The 23,464-nt window shown below is 45.8% G+C and overlaps 1 protein-coding gene and 1 long non-coding RNA gene across 5 annotated transcripts in view; one reads left to right on the top strand and one right to left on the bottom strand.

Moving 5' to 3' along the window:
* Positions 1-2,647: 2,647 nt before the first annotated feature.
* On the top strand, positions 2,648-23,462 carry LOC309542678. 3 transcript variants are annotated; one of them, XR_014224362.1, is made up of 4 exons: positions 2,648-3,067; positions 8,584-8,725; positions 20,029-20,196; positions 21,285-23,462. It is a non-coding gene; the product is annotated as an uncharacterized lncRNA (long non-coding RNA). The 3 variants fall into 3 exon arrangements; XR_014224363.1 differs by lacking the exon at positions 2,648-3,067 and adding an exon at positions 3,089-3,676; XR_014224364.1 differs by lacking the exon at positions 2,648-3,067 and having other exon boundaries at positions 6,484-8,725.
* BAHD1 (bromo adjacent homology domain containing 1) overlaps positions 11,362-23,464 on the bottom strand; it is a 67,902-nt gene continuing 55,799 nt past the window's right edge. Inside the window, exons 6-8 of one of the 2 annotated variants that reach the window (XR_014223816.1) lie at positions 20,214-20,305; positions 12,227-14,781; positions 11,362-12,182 (exon numbers count right to left, since the gene is read on the bottom strand). Coding sequence is in view for 1 of the 2 variants with exons in the window: in XM_082239771.1 (XP_082095897.1) it covers positions 14,592-14,781; positions 20,214-20,305 (282 nt within the window). In the remaining variant the exon portion in view is untranslated. Of the gene's footprint in view, positions 14,782-20,213; positions 20,306-23,464 lie in introns of both variants that reach the window. The other variant, XM_082239771.1, reaches the window with a different exon arrangement.

Below are 23,464 nucleotides of genomic sequence, written 5' to 3'. Positions count from 1 at the left end.
CTCAGTCACTGGCAGAATCCGTCAGTGGGCGTTTCTTGAACCTCTTCCAACATAAAAGTTGTTTGACACCCAGTCTCCTCCTCCTCTCACTGTGCGGGAGTCTTCTGCGCAGGGAAGGCGTGGGCAGCGGAGGACCTGGGCTCTCCTCACTGGTGTCCAGTGAAGAGTCCTGGAGCCCTCTCTCCAATTCCCCCGTCTGCCCCCCTTTATCCCTGGTGTTGCGCTGATTGGCTTCCCCCCTCTACTGAGCTGTTTCTCCCCCTGCTGCTGGGTCCTTCGCCAGCATCATCTGGGAACCTCCCCTTCGCCTCTCCCTCCGATGTCAGTTCCCTGACCCATACCCTCCTTCATCTGAAAATCCCAGAGTGGTTCACAGCATAAGAATACAAAATAAAGACACAAAAAACATAATAAAAAACAAGACAAACCAATAGCCCCTACCCCCACCACATTTAAAAGAACATCGAATGATAATGAAGGTGCCAAGTGAGCTTCCCTGGGCAGAGCATTCCGCAAACAGGGAGCCACTGCAGAGAAGGCCTGTTCTTGCGTTGCCACCCTCTGGGACCTCTTATGGGGGAAACAGACAAAGAAAGGCCTTAGAGGATGATTGCAAGATCTGGGTTGGTTCATATGGAGAGAGGCAGTTCTTGAGGTACTGCAGTCTTGAACCATTTAAGGCAGGGGTCAGCAACCTAAGGCCCATGGGCCGGAAGTGGCCCATGGAGGTAGTTTGACTGGCCCCCGAGCCACCCCCGAGCCGAGCTGCCCACTCGTGTGCTGTGCTAAACTGGCACAGCACAGCATGGGGACTTGCTTCCGCGGCACCGCAAATTGTGTCTGCGCAAATGCAGAAAATTGCTCACGCGCACCTGCGATCCAGCCCACAGATGGATCTCTGCAGGACCAATCTGGCCCAGGCAAGATAAAGCTTGCCAACCCCTGATTTAAGGCTTTATAGGTCAAAACCATCACTTAGAATTGGGCCTGGAAACTAACTTGACTGGCAGTGCGGTAGGGCCAGGATCAGAGTAATATAATCAAACCGTCTTGCCCCGGTGAGTAACTTGGCTGCCAAATTCTGCACCAGATGAAGTTTTTGAGCCATCTTCAGAGGCAGCCCCACGTATAACACATTGCAATAATCTAAGATGTTTCCTCCACTCCCTGCCAACCCACTGTGAAAACCCACTCACTAAAGAAGGGTGCTGGGTAATGTGACAGATATTTTGAGTTTGCTAATACAGTGGTACCTCGCAAGACGAATGCCTCGCAAGACAAAAAACTCGCTAGATGAAAGGTTTTTCCGTTTTCGATTTGCCTCGCAAGACGAATTTCACCTATGGGCTTGCTTCGCAAGACGAAAATGTCTCGCGACTTTGTTTCCTTTGTCTAAAAACAAAGACATGTTTTGTTTATAAAGTTAATTTATTTTCTCTTCAATTTTTGAACTGCTCTTTACAGTATGTGTGACTTTAAAGAGCAGTTAATAAACTGTTGTTGTTCCAAATTTGGCTTTGTTTGGACTTTTTTTGACCATAGGAACGCATTAATTGATTTTCAATGCATTCCTATGGGATTTCGTGATTCGCAAGACGAAAAATTCGCTAGACGACAAAACTTGCGGAACGAATTAATTTCGTCTTGCGGGGCACCACTGTAGCTAAAACTCTCTCTAGAGGTCTAGACTAAAACATTTGTGGAAACATTTATGACTTCACAGCAGCAGCGTATTATATTTCTGTAAGGGCTGCCCAGTGTCCATTTACTCCCCACCCAGAAGTTCAAAGCATGAAGAGGCACTTCTGGAACAAAATGGCATGTTTAACTAAAATCTGTGAGAGATTTAACTTTTGATGGTTTCATAAGGAGACACGGTTTCATAAGAAGCACACACTTTTTCAGAGAAACCTTTAAACAGCACTCTTTATTGAACAAGTCTCAGGTAGACTTTCCCCACCTAAAATGGTTATCAGTGCTCTAACCCATGGGTAGGTAAACTAAGGCCCAGGGGGGCAGATCTGGCCCAATCATCTTCTGAATCCGGCTCGCAGACGGTCTGGGAATCAGCATGTTTTTACCTGAGTAGAATGTGCCCTTTTATTTAAAATGCATCTCTGGGTTATTTGTGGGGCCTGCCTGGTGTTTTTACATGAGTAGAATGTGTGCTTTTATTTAAAATGCATCTCTGGGTTATTTGTGGGGCATAGGAATTTGTTCATTCCTCCCCCAAAAATATAGTCCAGCCCCCCACAAGGTCTGAGGGACAGTGGACTAGCCCCCCTGTTGAAAACGTTTGCTGATCCCTGCTCTAACCAGTAACACCCACTTCTAGGATTTAACTTTCTCCCAGGGACTCAAAGGTGGGTTGCTCTCCCTAGCTAACCCCACCCAGATAGTTCAAACCCTAACTGCCCACACTGACAGTTACTACCCACTCAGGTAGCCAAAGACACCCCCCCATCATCCCCGCAGAAAGTCCCTCTCCCCATCTAGCCAATCCCCTACCTCTAACCAAGGCAGCCCTTATCTGACTGTTAAACTGTCAGCAGCTCACTTAAATTCCAGCCTCTCTCTTCTGATTGGCTGTTGGTCTGACCAGGGCTCACTGGTTGTAGGGTTAAGAAGAGGCTGACCCAGGGTGTGTCCATCACCTACCCAAATAAAAATATGGCTGTGGACGACCCCAGCTCCTATCTCATATTCCCCACATTTTTGTGGCTACTGCCATTCTCCCACACAATGCCCTGGAATAACATTAGAGCTTCATCTGCATTACTATTATTATTACTACTACTACTATACTACATTTAAAGCAGCTTCATACAAATTTTAAAAGTCATGGCCTCCCCCAAATAATTCTGGGAGCTGTAGTTTGTTAAGGGTTCTGAGAGTTGCTAGGAGATCCTTATTCCCCTCACAGAACTACAATTCCCAGAGTTCTCTAGGAAAGCGGATGGATTGTAAAACCACTCTGTGTCTACACAGTCAGAAGTTCTCTCTCTCTTTCTGAATTGACACACTTTACATTTCAGAATGAAGTTTGATCTCAGAGAAACATAGGAAGGTGCCTTATTCCAAATCAAAGTTGCCTATGGCACTGACTGACATCAGTGGCTCTTTAGGGTTTCAGGTGGAATTTCCTCCACAGCCCTACTTGGAAGTGTTTGGAATTTGACTCAGGCTCTATTGCATACAAAACGATGCCTTGCCGCTGAGCAACAGCCCTTCCCCAACTGTTTGGCTGATGGAAAGTGCACTACATTGCCATATGTTCAAGACCATTCCCAGTCAAATCCTCTTGGAAAGTCCCCAAAGCAGGCCAGGCCAGCTGTTACCTGCCCCTAACTCATAGCAATAATCTCCCAATAAAACTTAACTTATCTGACTGGCTTCCTTACATAGCTCTGGTAGATCCCTTGCTATAATTGACATTTTAATTATAATTTTGATATTAAAATATACTTTAATAGCCCTCAAGATAAAAACAACAACAACCTAGTACTGTGGGGTTATGGAACAGAAATGGGAGGAATATACTGAGGTATTTATGTAAGGTGTGATTGGTAGCGAAAGGAAAGTCATCTGCTTAAAGAGCGGGAAAGTGCAGACAAGCTTTATAGTCTGTTTATTACCTTAGCAGACATTTAGAGTGTTTGCACACAGCAGTTTAAAGGTGGTTCAAGGCATCCCATGAATGCACTTTCTTTTTTTTTTGTATCATCTACACAATGTCATCCTATCCAAGTAGCAGCTTGCACTCCCCTCCCATTTAATTTGGAATATGGGGATTATGGTTCATAGGGGTGAGCCCAGTTGCCCCACCATGGATGTCCCTGGGCACAATTTCATTTAAGCCATGAACAAAGATAGGGGCAGAAGGCTAGTCGTGGCACACACTCCATGGCACCAGCATCTGACAGCTGAAGCCCCCGTCTCACTTTGTCAAATGGCTGGGCCATCCCTGAAAAAGCCCACAGCACCCTCATGAGTGTATAGGAGCACTACATCTGTGCAAAGTTTGGCAGCATATAATCATTTATTTATTTAATTCACTGATTCGATTTATCTCCATCATATACAATCTCAGGGAGTTACAGATAGGTAGCCGTGTTGGTCTGCCATAGTCAAAATAAAAAAATTCCTTCCAGTAGCACCTTAAAGACCAACTAAGTTAGTTCTTGGTATGAGCTTTCGTGTGCATGCACACTTCTTCAGATACACTGCTATCCAGTGTATCTGAAGAAGTGTGCATGCACACGAAAGCTCATACCAAGAACTAACTTAGTTGGTCTTTAAGGTGCTACTGGAAGGATTGTTTTTATTTTGAATCTCAGGGAGGATTGCGATGTAAAATCACAGTACAGCTAAAACAACATATAGGCAACGTGAAGCTTGTAAAAGGGCACTATACTTGAATTATTTCAATTTCTGATCTCCAGGGGGAAAGGGGATGACAGACAAGCATTTGCCAGCCTTGTTCTTCCAGGCTCCTCTTAACAATCTCATTGCCATCTATTTCCTAGCTTCTTTGCTGCTTCCTGCACTCCTGTTCTCATCACATCCTCTTTGGACTTCTGATGGCCTCAGATTTGAAGTGTTGCTTTTAAAAATATCTATATATTTAGCTGGCTGCACATCCTTTGACATCTCAAAAGGTAGCAAAGATAGGTGCTGATAGGTGGTGTACTTGTGATATGAAAATCAACATGAAAGTAAAGGTGACAACTATAGCCTGGCTAAAAACCAGAGTCTTTCATTATGGGATAGATGGAAACAAATAATTGCAGCAGACAAGCTTTTAAAAGCTTGATACTACTTTGCATGTTGATAGTTACTTTGAAACTTTAAACTGGATGTGCCTGTGTATATTGTACAGTGCCTTCCCTTGAGTGGCTGTTTTAACTGGCATCTCACGAGCAGAGGGTCTTTAACCTCGAGGTATTAAAGCATAAAACTGAAGAATAAATTGCACTTTCACTGGACATCATTAAAATAAAAACCTCGTAAATCTACTTCCCTTCATTACATATCCTTTCCTCTTCAAAATGGATTAATGTCTTCACCAGAGAGCAGAAACTAGGAACAAGCCACTTCATTGCTATAGCAACATGGGCTACAAGCTAATGCATCCTTCCTCTGTTGTAAGCACTATTTGATAAAATTCCGCACACCAGCCAGATGCTCTCTGGATGTTCTGTGCTACAGCTGAAGAATGGCACGTTGTAGCTGAGGCTCCAATACTTTGGCCACCTCATAAGAAGAGAAGACTCCCTGGAAAAGTCCCTGATGTTGGGAAAGATGGAGGGCACAAGGAGAAGGGGACGACAGAGGACGAGATGGTTGGACAGTGTTCTTGAAGCTATGAACATGAATTTGATTTGACCAAGCTGCGAGAGGCAGTGGAAGACAGGAGTGCCTAGCGTGCTCTGGTCCATGGGGTCACGAAGAGTCGGACATGACTAAATGACTAAACAACAACAAAAATGCTTTTGAGTGTGACTAAGTTATATCAATGCCATTGGTGGAAGATTCCAAGAGCAGCTCAGTTCCTCCTTCCTCCTCCAAATTAGTATAGGGGGTTCAGTCTCATGGGAATTATTATTATTACTGGTTGGTGCAATCTTAGATTACATTTGGTATTAACCTCATAGCAATAGGCTGCTGATGCTGCAATATGGCCTTTTTATGTATGCCACGGATTGAAAGGAACAATAATCGCTAATAGTATGGGAGAGTATACTTGTGTTTTGAATGTGCAGGCATAGATTGAGGTGTGTGTGTAAGTGGGTTTGGAATTAATGTGGATATTGAGCCAGCAGAATTCTGTATTATGCGCCCCCCCCATTTTATCTACTGTGCAAGGGTGAGAGCCAAAGCATTGTGAGCAGACTGAGTAGCACTATAGGCTTCTCCTCCTCCAGCCCCCAACACATCCCCAAAATCTGCTCCAAAAGGTTAGAGGGAACCGCTTGGAGCAGATTCTGATACATGTGTTTGGAGACTGGAGGGGAGAACCCAGAAGTTATCTTGTGCTAGTGGAGTGCCTTTTCTACAAGTGGGTGGATGTAATTGGATCTCACCCTCTGTTATTTGGTGCTGTGGTCTGCTTGTCCTTGTAAACTACTCTGCAATCTTTTCCAATTAAACATACTTGAAACAACAACAGCTTTTCTTGACACGATGAATGGGAGATATGTTGGTTCAGATTTTGTCTGTCTTCTACCTTACTTTGCCTCATGGCAGCCTCTTAAATTCTAAGCCACCAGTTGGCTGAACTGGATTGGAACTACAATCCTAAATACATCGACTTATTAGGAAGACCCATGTCCTCTATGACCAAAATAAAAAAATTCCTTCCAGTAGCACCTTAAAGACCAACTAAGTTAGTTCTTGGTATGAGCTTTCGTGTGCATGCACACTTCTTCGGATACCTCTATGTCCTGTATGGTAAAATTTCCTTCCAGGCTGGATTATTTTAAGATTACATCCTGCCATAGGATCAAAGACTTCCAGAATCCTGAGCCATGGCAACATAAAATGATCTTAATACAGTTCAAAGCATTTTATAGTTAATGCTAGTTCTATTTTAATGTGGGGGGTGGGGGATCCTAGTCTGTCTCCTCACATGAATTGGGATCTTCAGAATTCCTCACAGCAAAGGAAGGATCTATCTCTTTGACCTCAGATGCTTGACACAACTTATTTGGAGATTTCTGTTTGGGAAATGTTTTATCATGCCATTTGGGTGTTGTTCACACACCAGGGCAAAATGCCAGAATCCTGCTTGCTTCTTGCAAGGCCTTTTGAAATGTTTGGCCTAGTCACTGCGAAGCGTGTGTTTTTTCCATTATTATATGAGGATGTTTATTCCAAGCAGAAGCTTTGCTCTTTTCATGGTGATGGTGCTGCAATTTCATGTGAAACGAACAAAATGAAAAGGATTGCAAGTACTATTATGTTTGCCCTAAAGTCAAGTGCCTGGATTTGTACAAAAGGCTTTGAAGTGTTCACTTGCATAATTATTGATTCGTAAACATGGTGTTTGTTATAGAAAAGGCTGAAAACAGCCACTGGATACCAATTGCAGTGGCAGAATGTTATCCTTTCAGGTGCTTTAAAAGCAAAAGTTTGTTTGCCTCTTTTGTGGCTGCATGAAGACTGACTGACCAAGATCTCTTGGAAATAACCCTTAGTATACTGAGTAGGATTTATCTACATTATGTATGCTCTTTCAGAACCTGAAGGGACCTCCAGTGTGGCTAAAAAAATAAGCACGGTAAAAACAAAACAAAACAGAACACAAAACTGTGGACAACCAGGGTAGCCAGCGGTTTAAAGTGTTGGTGCAAAAGAAAAATATAGGATGAGAATTCACTAGGTGCCAAGATCCAGGTTTGGGGCAAGTACTCTTTGGTGAAAGAACCTCAGCAGAGATTTTAAGGCACAAAATATGCAGCAAAGCAAAGCCTGGAAATATAGGCTGTTTGACCTTTAAAATATGCCCTTCCAAGTTTCCCTCCTACCCCGGCATAGGAAAAGACTACACTTTTGATAAGTTAGAAATTGATTTATTTACAAATTCTTCAAAGGTCTGGTTCATGTGCTTTTCCATTCATCAGTCAGTAATACATAGCTTAGTTACTAAGTGGCAAAAGTTCCTAGATTAATCAAGAGTGGCTTGTGAGAGCCATGCGGTTGAGCTGGAGCAACCAGCAGAAACCTCTTCACACGCTGAGTTTCTCAGGTAGACTGGGGGGTGGGCAGGCAGTAGGCTTGATTACTTATTTCCTTCCAAGGGAAGTGACATAGCTAAGCCTGGCAGGACAGCTTACTCTATGGTATTAACCCCCTCATGCATTAATTAGACTTAAGCAAGTTGATTATATGAGGCTGGTTATCCCACATAAAGAACCCTAAGAACAGAGATCAGAAGGGACCTTGGCATTGCCCAGCCACACTCAAGACTGACCAGGTCACCTGGTCACAAGTCTTCCCCACAATAGCAAGCTGTTGTGTGTTTCTATTTAAACTGTAGTCACTATTTCTAATTCTGCATCTTTCTATATAAATTAGCACATGCAGATTTTATGTAAAATGGCTTTCTCTTTTGTTTTCCTTTTGTGTTCCTTCATTTTAGGCGATGTGTAAATAGCCACTCTAGGCAATACTGAATCTTAAATGGTATCAAAAACAATATTAAAATATCAAATGTAACCCCCCCCCCATATTAGACATGTGAACATATGTAATGATGAACAACATATTCCCACATGGATTAAAACACGCATCCTCGACTCTTTCAGGGCTTCTATGTCTCTTAATTAAACCAGATTTACAGTAGCATACAACCACTTTGTCCATGTCTCATTTATCAGTACAATCATTTTAATGGACCCAAAGCAATAGGAAAATCCATTTAATTGGATTGGTATTCTATCATTTTAATATGACAGCCACAATTACTTCCAACACTCAATTGGGGTAATTTCGGGTGCAATTACTGTCACTCACAATTAGCCATATTAAAATTGCCAGCAAAATGTAAGCAAATATTTCATGCATTTTGCCCTCTCGTTACAGCTCTGCAGATAAGGAAAGGCCCACTCCTAATCCTGCTTTCAGTACTTTATGTACAGTCGCTCACAAAAATTAGCAGGACGCCATCTCCTAAGGCTGGCAGCGTGGGAGAATCAGCGGTACCTGACCTTTCCTGAATGGCCAGGTAATGTGAAAAGACTGGGGCCCACGGTATATACGGTTGTAGATCAAGCCATTCAGGTGCTTGACACAACTCTGCTGTTTTTACAGTCCCTGGCAAAGTACAAAGGTGGGAGGATTATTTTGTCCTCGGTGGCCATCATTCATGACTGACAGGCTGTGTTGAGTTTGGTGAATACTGAATTTGACACATCTAACCAGGTGGTCATAGAATCATAGAAGTGTAGACCTGGAAGGGTTGTCTCCTCTGCCCATCAGCCAACTGCAGCATCCATCATTCAGAGACCACTTCCAAATATTTTCTTGCATTGGACTGTCACAAATCTAAGTGAAGACCAAGGACTTGGAGAATTGGTTTGTCTTAGATGGAAACATTACGAGCAGCTTGACCAATCCATTGTCTCCTTCGACACACGGTTTGGCAACTTGGGAAGCACGCCAGTCTGCCAGCAGATGGCACTTACTTACCACTTAACTGCATTATCTCTGAAGGGTCCTTAACTTCCAAACTCACCAGGTGAGGAAAATCAAAATAACTACCTTCCCTCTGCTTGCATTTGTGTCCAAAAGCTGCACAGGGAAGCAGCGGCTCCAAGTTTAGTTCCACACATGAATATTTCTGGCATCACTTTGCACTTGTACACTCTGTCACTGTTAACTCTGTGTGACAAAAGGAAGGCACTCCCCCTTCAGTTAACGGAAACACCACTGAGTGGGGGTCTCCAGAATAAGGGCCATCCGAGTCAAAGAAGAGAAGAAAAATATCCACAATGAGCAGTAGGAATGAAGCACTTTTAATGCTGAGTCTCTCTGGTTTGCTCTGGGAAAGAAGTGAGGACTCTTCCTCTTTTACAGCCCCTCACACGCAGAGGCCTTCCCACAACAGGGTACAAACTGAGCTAAATCCCAGGTCGACATCACAGTCTAACACCACATATTTCAATGTAATTTATTGACCTGGCTGGAATGTGGTTGAGTTGCTGTTGTTCTCTGTGCGCCTTAAGCATTTCGAATGAGGTGGGGATTTTCTGCCACAAGTCAGAACTTGTGGACATTTCAAAGGGAGGGGATGGAAATTAAGTTGGGAAGGAGGGAGAGGAGTTCTTCCAACTCCACAGCCCCCCAGCTCTAGTACTCATTTAATTATGAAAAGATAATTGTGGGGGGCAGGTGGATTTGATCTGAAGGGGTCAATCTCCTTGCATCTTAAAAGGATCCTTCAGGAAGGATAGGCTTCCACAGTGCACCTAACATGCTCCCAGCGCAATTTCTGTTCTTATTTTCATGTTGCAAGAGTAGTTCGCTTGCTTCCCTTTAGCTATCCCCTCCCCAGGCCCCATCCGGCAAGAACGATACTTGTGAGGTGCCCTCCGAGGCCAGGAATGTTTTCCAGCACTACAAGTACAAATGCAACATCCACACATTGTCATTTGGAAAGGAAGAACCCATGGCGGTGGGCCATTTCTCCTGTTTTCCGGCATGCCCTCTTCCCATGTAGATGCTACAAGTGGATGTCCTCAGGTGGACATACTACTCTACTGATCCAGAACACTGTATCTACTTCTTAAGTGCCGCTGAAAGACACTCTGATCCAACAAACCCTCCCTGTGTGTGCAGGTTATCACAGACGGCCAGCCTGAAAGTGACTTCGAAATAGAAAGTTAGGGGAGGAATGAGGACTGGGGCCTTTTTTTGATGTGGCACCCTCCTTACGGAAAGCCCTCTCTAGGGAAAGTTGCCTGGGCCCATGCAATCGCCAATCTTAGGGAAAGTGGTTTGTTGTTTCTAGGAACAGAGGCAATATGTCTCTGAATACCAGATGTTGAGTAGCAATAGTAGAAGACCACTGTCTTCACTTCCAGATTGTGGGCCTTCTGTAGGCTTCAAGTTACCCATTGCAGGTTACCCAGTGCTGGACTGGACAGGAGTTTGGTCTAATCCAAGAGGGTTCTTCTTACATTCTAATAATTATGAGATGCTGCATTTTATGAGTTCAGGAATGGATGTATAGTGGTACCTCGGGTTAAGAACTTAATTCCTTCTGGAGGTCCATTCTTAACCTGAAACTGTTCTTAACCTGAGGTACCACTTTAGCTAATGGGGCCTCCTGCTGCTACTGCCATACGAATTCTGTTCTCATCCTGAAGCAAAGTTCTTAACCCGAGGTACTATTTCTGGGTTAGCGGAGTCTGTAACCTGAAGCGTCTGTAACCCGAGGTACCACTGTACCTTGTATTCAGCAGGAGTCTTCTGTGCCAAACTTTTTTTTTTTGGGGGGGGGTTCCTGTAAATTCTTTTTTTTAATAATAATTTTTATTAGTTTCCAATTACAATCCAATAATAGCCTCATTACTGTGCCTCATAAACGTTTGCTGAAAACAAAATTAACACCACTTTACTTGCTTTTAACTTTTTATGAAGTTATTGTTTGGTTTGGTTTTTATACTGCTGTAAACTGCTGTGACAGTTTTATGATACAGATGCCTATAAATATTTTTTTCTAAATAAATACTGGAATTTGACATACCTTTGTGAACCATCATGAGACTAAGAAAATACATTCCATGGCCTTTACTGTTACCAAGTAGGCCCCCATCAACAGATTAAACACAGGCAAGAAAAAACTACATTTGAGCTCTGTTTTCTAAATCAATACAATTTCTCAAATTTATTTTTAAGAATTACTTCTAATATATCTTTTTCACAGAAGGAGGGTATAGGGAATGCTCTCATTCCATCTGTAAACACTGAAATACAGATCTGGGAAACAAGGGAAGAGACACAAAAAAGTGCATTTTACAAAATTATCAACTAAAATATATTTTACATGTATTACATTTCAATTTAAATTCTACTGACTGCATTTTCAGTTTCAAAAATATTTCCATATCTAATAGATTAAAAAAGCATGAAATATTTTCATTTCAGATAAGACATTTCAAATCATTTACATGCTGCCCGCAAAACAGCATAAAACAACCACACAAGTCTTTAAACAATATTTCTTGGCCTGAAGTAGATTCTGACATTATCAGAAGCACGGAAGGGTTAGGGGTTCTCCTCTCCAGATAGGGGGCTTCTAGCCCACCCCCAGACCTGGGCAGATATACAATTTCTTTCCATTTGTACAATTGTGTGAGTTTGTTTTCTTTGTTCCTGCCTGGAGAGGAGGCAGGACGAAGGAGGAGGAGGAAGCAGTAGCAGACATCAGATTTTTCAGGAAATGAGTCTGGTCTCTCAGTTTTCCCAAAAGCTCTTTCTTCAGGGCAGTAGCACCCTGAACACGAGTCTCGAATCAAAAGCTGTGAGGATTCCCTTCACTATACCGTGAACAACACTACTATTTCCCCCCTCCCCGGAAAAAGAGGATACCTAGCAACGTGGTTTCTTTCCCCCACCCCCAATTACAGGGGCGGAGAAAGGAACCCCAAATCTGATTCTGCATAGATCAGACTACTCAACTCCTAACTAACACACACACACACACACACACACACACACACACACACACACACACACACATTTTCCCCATATCATTCTGGGAACATTCCCTATTCCAGTCATTCTCTTTCCCCTACAATTCCCTCTTCAACCAGGCAAATGGAAGAACAGGCAGCAACTACGGATCCCACAGTATTGCTCCCAAACCACCCCAGCATACCTCTAGACTGAAAAGAGTGATGCCAGCCCTACCCTTCCTTCCATCCAATCTGAGCCTCCCTCATGGTTAGGCTCTCTCGCCTGCTTGCAGGAAATATCACATGGAAACTTCTGTTCCATTCCTGTGCTATAACAAGGTGTGCTTCGTAGCACCGGCAACTCCCAAGAGCCCCCCGACGTGCCCAAGCAATGGTTACGGGGGGAAACAAAGCCATTACTTTGGCACTAGCCAGCTTGGATCAGCCACAGATTCTTGCTCGGAATTAGGGTGGGGATTTTCCCCATAACGGCAGGGAGCAAATCCTTCCCCTACTAAAACACAGTAGGAATCGTCTCCTCGTGACCTTGAGGTATAACCAGCCATCTCTTGCTTTGACCTTCTCAACCTCTCTCTCTCTCTCTCCCCTCCCCATCACTTTCCCATCTTTGGTATGATGAGCAAAATCTGCAGATCTCCACTCGTGCTCATGGCACAAGGAACTGAACATGGCGGGGCTACCAGGCAGGCAGAGAGAGCCCAGGTGGCGAGACTCCATTCCAGCCTGCAGGCAAGTACTACTTCTACTTGAAAAAAGACGACAATATTAAAGCCGTAGGAACGTTTCTATCATCGTATAACACTAGTTCAGTTCAGAACACTCCCTCCCCCAACACACACACACCCAAAAAGTAACCCCCACAGGTCCCTCGTTTGGGTGAGCGACTCTGGCCATCAGCAAGCACATCGACTGGTCCAGTGTTAATTCTCATTCTTTAGAATTAGTGCAATCTACAAATGGAATCCCAGCTTGGTGTGACCGGTTCAGCAGGCTCGTCGTATGCTGTCCTTTGGTTTGCTTTTAGAATTAACTGAAATAGCTTCGTGTTAAAGCCAAAACTAAAGTAGTTTTTTTCTTTCTTTCTAACACCTATACATGTAAGGCAAGAGGCAGAAGTATCCGTAGGAATCAGGTAGCAAGTTTTTATTCTCTCTCTCCAAAATGCAAACCTCTCATTGGTCAGTTCCTTTTGGGAGCCAGAGAGTCTCGCCTTGGTGGGCATGCTCAGATGTCAGTGTTAAGAGGAGATATTTTTGGGGGGTGGGTGGGGAGGTGTTTGGGAGAGGAGAGAGGTAGGCAGGCAAAAGCAGACCGGGCTGGTCAAGTTAGGATGCCTGTTTCGAAAAGAATGCAGCTCAAGCGGTACAACGTCCTTGCTAACTCTGGCTTTTAAGCCCTCCCCGAGGACGCTGGAGTGTGCAAATCCAGGTTCTATAAGGGCTGGAAATAAGAGCAAAGAAAATGGAATCGGGATGGGAAAGAATATCCACTCTTTCAACCAGCAGAAGGGATGCCTCTCCAAACATCTGGAGGGAAGGTATCGGTTTTGTAGCAGCTGTCAGTTAAGCTCTGGGAGCTGTTCAGGTTCTTGCCCACTTCTGAAGCAGTGATCCTTAAGGTTGGACCCTGTTTCCTCTCATGTGTGTGTGTATTAAATCTACGCAGCTTTTCATAATGGTCTGAAGTAATCCCATTGCATCTTTCCCACTTCCTGCTTTGGAGCTGAAGCTCAAAGCCAGTCAGGAAAGCATACAATGGACTGGACAACCCCAGAAAGCAAGTGTGGTCATCCTCCCCTTACCAAATCAAAACATGTTCAGCATGTGGCAAGGATAAACGTCTCCCAAACAGGGGTGCTTCTCCAACCTCAAGTATGACACTGATCAGAAGGATCTCTGCCTCAGCCTTCATATCGAGGACGCGAGATCAAGGGCCCACGGCAGCTCAGCTCTCTTCTGCACTAGTTCCCCTTCGGTATGCTCTAACCATCCCCAAGACTGGCTCTGGATTCAGTTTATACTGGCTTTTATCCCCTGGACCACCCTGCCCTTTCCCCTCCCTCCTCCCTCCCCCCTTATAAGATGCTCATTGTACATATATATATATAGATATAGATTTACAGAAGCAAGTACCTATATCTATATACACACACACACATTTCTCTATAGATATATATTTCCATTTATGCTCTTTATATGAAGTGCTGTGCTTTGAACATCTGCCTCGGCAGGAAATCTGCTCCCCAAACGCAGAGGATAGAGCGCTTGGGCATCGCCTCCTGTGCCCGAGGGCAGGGATCCACCAAAGCAGCACGTGCCGGCAAGGAGGTCAGGCTGCCCTCGGCTCTCCAGCCGCCGCCACTTGTCAACCCCACGGAGCTGCAGAGCTCGGCTACTGCGGATTCTTCAAGATGCGCCCATGCCGGAAGTCGTAGACATGGCGGCAGAGGAAAACCAACTCGGGGTCGGTGTCTTCTGGCACCTTGCGATGGGCAGGGGTGGAATACTCTTCCGACGGAGGAACCATCACGGCTTTCTTGCCCGGGATCCCCTCCACTCGGCGCTTTGCCAAGGCACAAAATCTGCAAAGGAAAGAATAATACGACATTTTTAGCATTATTAAATTCATATAGAACAGAATAAATGTCTAGTTGAGCCTCTCTAAAGGGCAAGCAAAACCAAGACTCTGGAATTGGTTATAGTGATCTTCCCATTTTGAATCTGCCAGAAAAATGAGAGGAGGGCCATGAAGGCCCATGATGCACTGATAAGACCTCAGAGAAAACACATGGAAGAAATGTATAGTAATGTGGCCCTCCTGACTGCTCTGCTCCACCCCAGTCATGTTGAAATCCAAAGAATAATAATAATAATAATAATAAATTTTATTTATATCCCGCCCTCCCCAACCGAAGCCGGGCTCAGGGCGGCTAACAACACTAAAATAGTGCAACATTATAAAAACATCATAAGAATTAATTAAAATCAGAATTGATGGCAACCATAAACTAAAGTATTGTAAAGATTGCCAAAGGAGGGAGTCAGGCTGTGCCCTAACCAAAGGCCTGGTGGAACAGCTCTGTCTTGCAGGCCCTGCGGAAAGATGTCAAGTCCTGCAGGGCCCTTGTCTCTTGTGACAGAGCGTTCCACCAGGTTGGAGCTGCAGCCGAAAAAGCCCTGGCTCTAGTTGAGGCCAGCCTAACCTCTCTGAGGCCTGGGACCTTCAAGATGTTTTTATTTGAGGATCGTAAGTTCCTCTGTGGGGCATACCAGGAGAGGCGGTCCTGTAGATACGAGGGTCCTAGGCCGTATAGGGCTTTGAAGGTTAAAACCAGCACCTTAAACCTGATCCTGTACTCCACCGGGAGCCAGTGCAGCTGGTATAGCACCGGATGAATGTGATCTCGCAGCGAGGACCCCGTAAGGAGTCTCGCTGCGGCATTCTGCACCCGCTGGAGTTTCTGGGTCAGTCTCAAGGGCAGCCCCACGTAGAGCGAGTTACAATAATCCAGTCTGGAGGTGACCGTCGCATGGATCACAGTGGCTAGGTCAGGGCGAGAGAGGTAAGGGGCCAACTGCTTAGCTTGGCGGAGATGAAAAAATGCCGCCTTTGTTATAGCTGTAATCTGCGCCTCCATAGAGAGGGAGGTATCGAAGGTTACACCCAAACTCTTGACGGACGGTGCTGGCACTAATTGCACCCCCGCAAGAGATGGGAGTTGCCCCCTCAATCCCATATCGTCCCGTCCCAGCCAGAGGACCTCTGTCTTCGAAGGATTTAACTTCAACCGGCTCCCACGTAACCATCCAGCCACAGCTTCCAAGCATCTGATCAGTGTGTCTGGGGCCGAGTCAGGATGGCCATCCATCAACAGATAGAGTTGGGTGTCATCAGCATACTGATGGCAGCCCAGCCCAAAACTCCGGACAAGCTGGGCGAGGGGGCGCATAAAGATGTTAAAAAGCATCGGGGAGAGAATCGCACCCTGAGGCACTCCACACACCAAGGAGTGGCGGGATGACAGTTCCCCCCCAAGCGCCACCCTCTGTCCCCGACCAGAGAGAAACAAGCGCAGCCATTGAAGGACTGTGCCCTGGATCCCCACGTCGGCGAGGCGGTGGTCCAGAAGTTCGTGATCAACCATGTCGAAAGCTGCTGACAGATCTAGAAGAATCAGCAGCCCCGACCCGCCTCGATCCAGCTGTCTACGAAGATCATCTGTTAGGGCGACCAGAGCCGTCTCGGTCCCATGACCAGCGCGGAAGCCGGACTGGAATGGATCCAGAGCCGATGTTTCATCCAGAAACCTACCAAGCTGTTCAGCAACCGCTCTCTCAATCACCTTACCCAGGAATGGAAGATTCGAAACTGGGCGGTAATTGGATAGATCTAAGGGATCTAATGATGTTTTCTTTAAGAGCGGACGCACCACTGCCTCCTTCAGTTCCCCTGGGAATGTCCCGGTGCCAAGGGACAAATTGATGATATCCCCCAGGGGGGCCCGCACCTCGTCTGGACATGCTCTAATCAGCCAAGACGGGCACGGGTCGAGAGGGCAAGTGGTGGGCTTTCCAGCTCGGAGGAGTCTGTCCACATCGGCTGGGGATATCCGGTCAAAGTGGTCCAGTACTGGACCCGAGGACAGTCGAGGGGCCTCCAGTTCCTTTATTGTGTCCAAATTGGTAGGGAGGTCATGGCGAAGCGACAGGACCTTCTCCGCAAAAAAGCTCGCAAATGCCTCACAGCTGTGTGTCGAATTGTTATTTAAATTTGGCTGTCCTTCGAGGGACGTTAAAGACCGAATTATACTAAATAATTGTGCCGGGCGAGAGCTAGCGGATGCAATGGAGGCCGAGAAGTAGGACTTCTTAGCGGCCTTCACTGCCATCTCGTAGGTTTTCATAAAAACCCTATAAGATGTTCTTGAGGCTCCGTCACGGGCACCCCGCCATACTCGCTCTAGCCGTCTGAGGTCCCGCTTCATTTTCCGGAGCTCCTCAGTAAACCAGGGAGCCCGGTTTCTGCGGGGTCGCAGAGGGCGCTTAGGTGCGATCTCATTGATGGCTGCCAGGAGCTGGGTATTCCAGCCCTCAACAAGCTCAGTCAATGAGTCGCCAGGGGGAGAAAGGTCCCGCAAGGCTTGGCGGAATCTATCAGGGTCCATCAGCCTCCGCGGGCGAGCCCAAATCGGCTCACCACCTAAGCAGGGTGGGGGTGGAACATCAATCCTGGCTTTCATAGCATAGTGATCAGACCATGGCACCTTCATCGAAGGAAACATGATCACATCTATACCAACGCCAAAGATCAGATCCAGAGTGTGGCCTGCTTGATGTGTGGGGCCCGAAACAAACTGGGAGAGCCCTAGTGTCGCCATGGAAGACACCAGGTCCAGAGCCTGTGAGGAGGGAGTGGCATCAGCATGGATGTTGAAGTCCCCTAATACCAATAGGTTAGGGAACTCCAAGGCCCAGCCGGCCACCGCCTCCAGCAGGCCTGACAGGGTGGCTGCTGGTGCGCTAGGTGGCCGGTACACCAGCCAGACAGCCAAGCTCACCTCGGAGCCCCACACTAGGCCAACACATTCAATGCCGGGGATCGATGGCGGTGGTAGAGCCCTGAAAGAACAATCTTCCCGGATTAATAATGCCACCCCTCCCCCCCGGCCCACAGTCCGTGACTGGTGGAGGACGGAAAAACCCGGGGGCGCCATCTCTCGTAAGGTAACAGTTACCCCTTCGCGCACCCAGGTCTCCGTCACACAAGCCAGGTCGACCCCCTGCGAGATGATGAAATCTCGCAGGGTGGCGGTTTTGTTGCCTATAGACCTGGCATTGCACAACACCAGTGACGGAGGTGAGTAATCCTTTCTCACCCTACCCTCGTCTCTCGGGATGGGGCGCAGATTGGAAGGGGTACGAGCATATCCGTATCTCGATCCCCTTCGCCTATGCCATCTGCATGTTCTGTTGACAAGGGTGACTGGGGGGGGGGCGGGATTCACTCGCTTACACAGCAATTGGACTGTGGATGATCAGCAGAAGCTTCTCTCTGCTCTTGCACTGTTGAATCCGTATCATTTGCATGCTGAGTTTGTGTAAGCATAGACTGGATTACTGCAGTGCACTTTATGTGGGGCTGCCCTTGGAAGCTCCAACTGGAGCAGATTGTGGCAGCCAGACTGCTCATGGGGGCACCTGCCCATCTACTACTGAGCCAGGTTCAAGGTCCTGGTATTAATTTACAAGACCCTGAACACCTGAGGTGCTAGGTAGCTTAGGGACACTTGAACACTTCTCTTCCAGCTCAATCACTGAAATCATCAGCACAAGCATTGCTAGTTGTTTCTCAAGTTCGCAAGGTTCATTTAACAACAACAAGTAACTGAGCCATTGGTGTCATGGACCGAGTCTTGTTGAAAACTCTGCAAGCAGATTCAGCAGACGCCTTCTGTTTCAATATTTTAATCCCACTAGGGTTATGCTGGCTATTAAGAATGTATCTTTCCACAATAGTTAGCTTATTTCTCAATTAAGATTTTTTTATATGTGGCTTTTGGTATGGTTTTATGTGTATATTGTTGTAAGCTGCTCTGATACTATTTATGAATCATGGTATAGAAATAATTTATATGAATAAATAAAATGAATAAACAAACAAACGAACCAGTTTTAACCCAATCTGATTTTTAAAAATTATACAGTGGTACGTTGGTTCTCGAACTTAATCCATTCTGGGAGTCCGTTCGACTCCTGAAACGGTTCAGCATCCAAGGCGAAGCTTCCGATTGGCTGCAGGAGCTTCCTGCACTCAATTGGAAACTGCAGGAGCCGCGTCAGATGTTTGGCTTCCGAAAAATGTTCGCAAACCGGAACACTCCCTTCCGGGTTTGTGGCGTTCAGGAGCCGATTGGTTTGGGAGCCAAGCCATACGACTACCAAGGTACCACTGTTGTACAGTCATACCTCAGGTTACAGACGCTTCAGGTTGTGTTTTTTGGGGTTACGGATGCGCCTAAACCTGGAAGTACCGGAATGGGTTACTTCCGGGTTTCGGCAGTCACGCATGCGCAGAAGCACCAAATCACAACCCGCGCATGCGCAGACGTGGCGCTGGGGTTGTGAACGTGCCTCCCGCACAGATCACATTAGCAACCCAAGCGTCCAATGTATTCCCTTTTCACAAAGAAATGCACAAGGCAGTCCTGTTTGTTAAATGAGGAAAACAACAGTCAAATTATTTAAACAGGAGCTTCTTTTAAAAGGGCTAGGGAAGATATAGGCGGTTTGGTTTACAGAAGGGGATGGCACTCTCAATTCCGTCCTACTGCACAGCTTAATCATAAGGCCTGGCCACTTCTTTATCTTATCTGGCCCCATGGGCTAGATAGGCGAGGATTGCCTTGGACGTCAAAACTATTTTATAACAATGAGATACTTTAGGAAATCAACAGCTCACAACTACAAAATTATACAGAAGACTGCTCCCTATAGTCCAGACAAACGTCCTTTAATAATACACAGGAGCTTAGATACACTTAGCAAACATTAAATGTTCCTTCTAAAACGGATTCAAATTTCTCTACTGGGGGAAGAGATATTCTCATGCCTTAAGCTGTCTTTAATGTTAGTGGGGTGTGGTATTCTGATTAAGACTGTGGATTATAAAACGGCACTCTTCAATTTCTTAAACGAGCTTTTAGCAATTCTCCTCCCAACCCCAGTTTTACTGAGAGAGGAATGAGTTGGCAGGTGGGTGGTGAGTGGACAGTTTTTTGTTTAAACTAAAACAGGAAAGAGGCCAAAGCGGTAATACTCTTTTCTCCTAGACATACCAAGAATAACCAACTGAAAATGGATTGAGATGCCCAGACAAGCACGACTAATGCCAAGGCAGAGAGAGAAGAAACACACCCATCAGCCAATGCAGCAAAGCAAAGCACACAGCATGCGTGGAAACTGCCTTTCTGGAACTCTGAGACAACAGCAAAAGCAGGGTAAGAGCACCACCTACCTGCAGTATTCTGCAAAGGTCAGGACATAGCACTTCTCCTCGATACAGGCAACACTGTTTTCATCCTGATGTCGGGATGCAAAGATCTCATTCTGCAAGAGAGAACACAGTTGGGACCGTAGAAATGCATAGCAAAACTTCATGTGCAGGGGAGGCAGTTGTCCTGCGCATACTTTTGTCTCTGGCCTGCTAAGACATCATGCCTGCATGTTTCTCGGCCAGCCACTTTGAACGTAGGCCGTGAGGCAACTTCTCATGGGACACATAAGAGGTGTTGTTCCAAGTAGAACCTATGAGCTGTTGTCTTTTTAGACCAGCCTTTGCAACCCTGGTGTCCATCAGATGGTTGGAACCCAAAGTCCTCACGTGGAGAGCACCGGTTTGGTGAAGGTAGTTTTAGATTATATAAGGCATTCACTGTTGAGATTCTCCTTTAACTTTCTGGGAGCTAAACTGCCCAATCTTAACATATGGGTAAAAGGTAAAGGTAAAGGTACCCCTGCCTGTACGGGCCAGTCTTGCCAGACTCTAGGGTTGTGCGCTCATCTCACTCTATAGGCCGGGAGCCAGCGCTGTCTGCAGACACTTCCGGGTCACGTGGCCAGCGTGACAAGCTGCATCTGGCGAGCCAGCGCAGCACACGGAACGCCGTTTACCTTCCCGCTGGTAAGCGGTCCCTATTTATCTACTTGCACCTGAGGGTGCTTTCGAACTGCTAGGTTGGCAGGCGCTGGGACCGAACGACGGGAGCGCACCCCACCGCGGGGATTCGAACCGCCGACCATGCGATCAGCAAGTCCTAGGTGCTGAGGTTTTACCCACGTATGGGTACTAAGGAGCAAGTCCAATTAAAACTAATCTCTTTATCCCATGTCTCACAGGGTCACACCAATCTACCTGATCACATGCAGGGGGAGGATGCTCCAGACCAAGTGTGACAGGAAGTCCTCCTGGCTGGAGTAACATCCACCTGTGTGTCCACTCAGGGCAAACAGGAAATGTTGTACTTGACTGCTTATGTTACATCTCATAGGTCTCTCTCTCTCTCTCTTTCTCTCTCTCTCCTTGTAGAGTCTTGTGACCTCTGAAGATGTGGCCGTGTATTTCACAGAAAGCCAGGGTGCCCTGCTGGACCCAGACCAAAGGATTTTGTATAAAGATGTCATGATGGAGAATTATGGGGACGTGGCCTCATTCAGTAAGGAACTTGACTTGACGTTCTGTAAGAACTTGAAGGATGGGTATCGCCTCTCCATCACTGGACAAATAAGGAGTCTGTATTAATTTAGATTTCTTCAGTAATTCCTTCCCCCTCTTCCTAACTTATTACACCTGGGTGAGTTGCATGATATACTTAAAAAGGTAAAGGGACCCCTGACCATTAGGTCCAGTCGTGGCCGACTCTGGGGTTGCGGCGCTCATCTCGCTTTATTGGCCGAGGGAGCCGGCGTTTGTCTGCAGACAGCTTCCAGGTCATGTGGCCAGCAGGACTGTGCACAGGATTACAGCCTTAATTTAATCTCAACAGCCACAAGGCTTCTAAGCCTTACTAAAATTCTATCATTTAAATGATTCACGTGAAGGTTGCTGGCATCTGATTGTCCTGATAGACAATGGAGTGTGCCTCTGGGGGTGAAGTCAAACAGCTGTATTAGCAGCACCAAAGTGACCTCCCTGGGGCACAAACCTGGGCAGTGTTTATGGAGGTCCAGGGCTGCCCAGACAACAAGACCCCACTAATACAGTCCAAAGGAAAGCAGAGAAGTACGTTTGGCACCAGCTTGGCTGCAGGAATTGCCGGAAGGAGGAGTACAAAGCGCTAATCATCTTGGAGGCTTCACTCCCAGATTTATGTGGGGTTTACTCAGCCTTTTCTTCTACTCAAGATACCACCCAAGGCAGTAGAGGTATATTGCCAGAAATAGGTAGAACAACTTGTGAAGAATTATACTCCCTAGAGTAAATGTAGTTTTTCATGTTATTTTGCAGCCAGTAAGAAAACCACTATGTTGCAAAATAGTTTTTATAAATGATACCATAGAGTGTTTTTTGACCCTTACGCTTTGCTTCTCCCTTTTGAGAAAATGTTAACTGGAATCCATTTTAACAGCACTGCTACTCTGCAAGCTTTGGGGCTTGGATGTTAATGTTTATATTTTACATGGAACTGTTAACTAAGACAGAACTGTCGGTTCAGAGACATTCAAGTGCATTTTAAAAGGTTGCACTGCCTTTCCAATCACTGCAGAAGTTGGACCAATATACAAGATTCTTCTTTCTGTTTCTGGAACCAGCTTGTCAACTCTTCAAATCAGATGCCTCCCGTATCCTCACAAACTCCTCCTTTCTTTCCCCACACAATTTTAAAGTATTCTTTTAACTTGAAAGGCAAGCAATAGCATACTCTTTCCCCCTGTGTCATTCTAGAACAGATATGAAGCAATCAGGAGTGGCTGAATCATCCTGTCAGCAGGGCAACACAGCTAGAACTAGTTTGATAAAAGGAATTCTAGGGTGTTGCAGTTTTTTGGTGCTGAAGAAACAAGGAGAGCATTTTTGTTTTTGCTGCTGCTCAAAAAAGTGCAATTGACCTATTAAACTGTGGGGAAGGTGATCAAACCTTCCATAACAAACACCTTTGTATTTATTGTACAATAAAAGAATTGCCTGCGAAGGGAGAAATGCAACAGGTGCAGATCTTTAAAATCTAGTATTTAAAAACGTCTCTCTAAATACAGCCGTACCTAGGTTTCCAAACAGAATGCATTCTGGGAGTCCATTTGACTCCTGAACTGTTCGAAAACCAAGGCTGGTTGGCTGCAGAAGCTGCGCCGGATGTTTAGCTTCCAAAAATTGTTTGAAAACCGGAACACTCAATTCCAGTTTCTGATCGTTCGTGAGCTGAAACGTACGAGTTCCAAGGCGTTTGGCAACCAAGGTACAGGTAACTCACAACTTATGCACATTTAACTTGCATGCATTCAAAAAGGGGAAAGATGTTCACAGAGGTAACGGCACACTTCCAAAGCAACAACAAGTTGACTGTAAAATCATGAATGTTCTGAATGAGGCAGTAGAGGGATGATTTTACACCGGAACTCAGATTACTTGCCAATTTATGAGATTATTAGAAGATTCCAAATGTTTTGAAATAGGCAGCACCTGTTAATCACTCTCCCTTCTCCCTGCAAGAAAATGACAGCACAATGATCCCCACCTGATCATACAAACCACCACACGGACACACTCAA

The sequence above is a fragment of the Podarcis vaucheri genome (genome assembly GCF_965113315.1).
Source record: "Podarcis vaucheri genome assembly, chromosome: 1".
NCBI classification, from domain to species: Eukaryota; Metazoa; Chordata; class Lepidosauria; order Squamata; family Lacertidae; genus Podarcis; species Podarcis vaucheri.
Note: the sequence above shows the minus strand (reverse complement) of the source record. Positions and strands in the feature narration are given on the sequence as shown.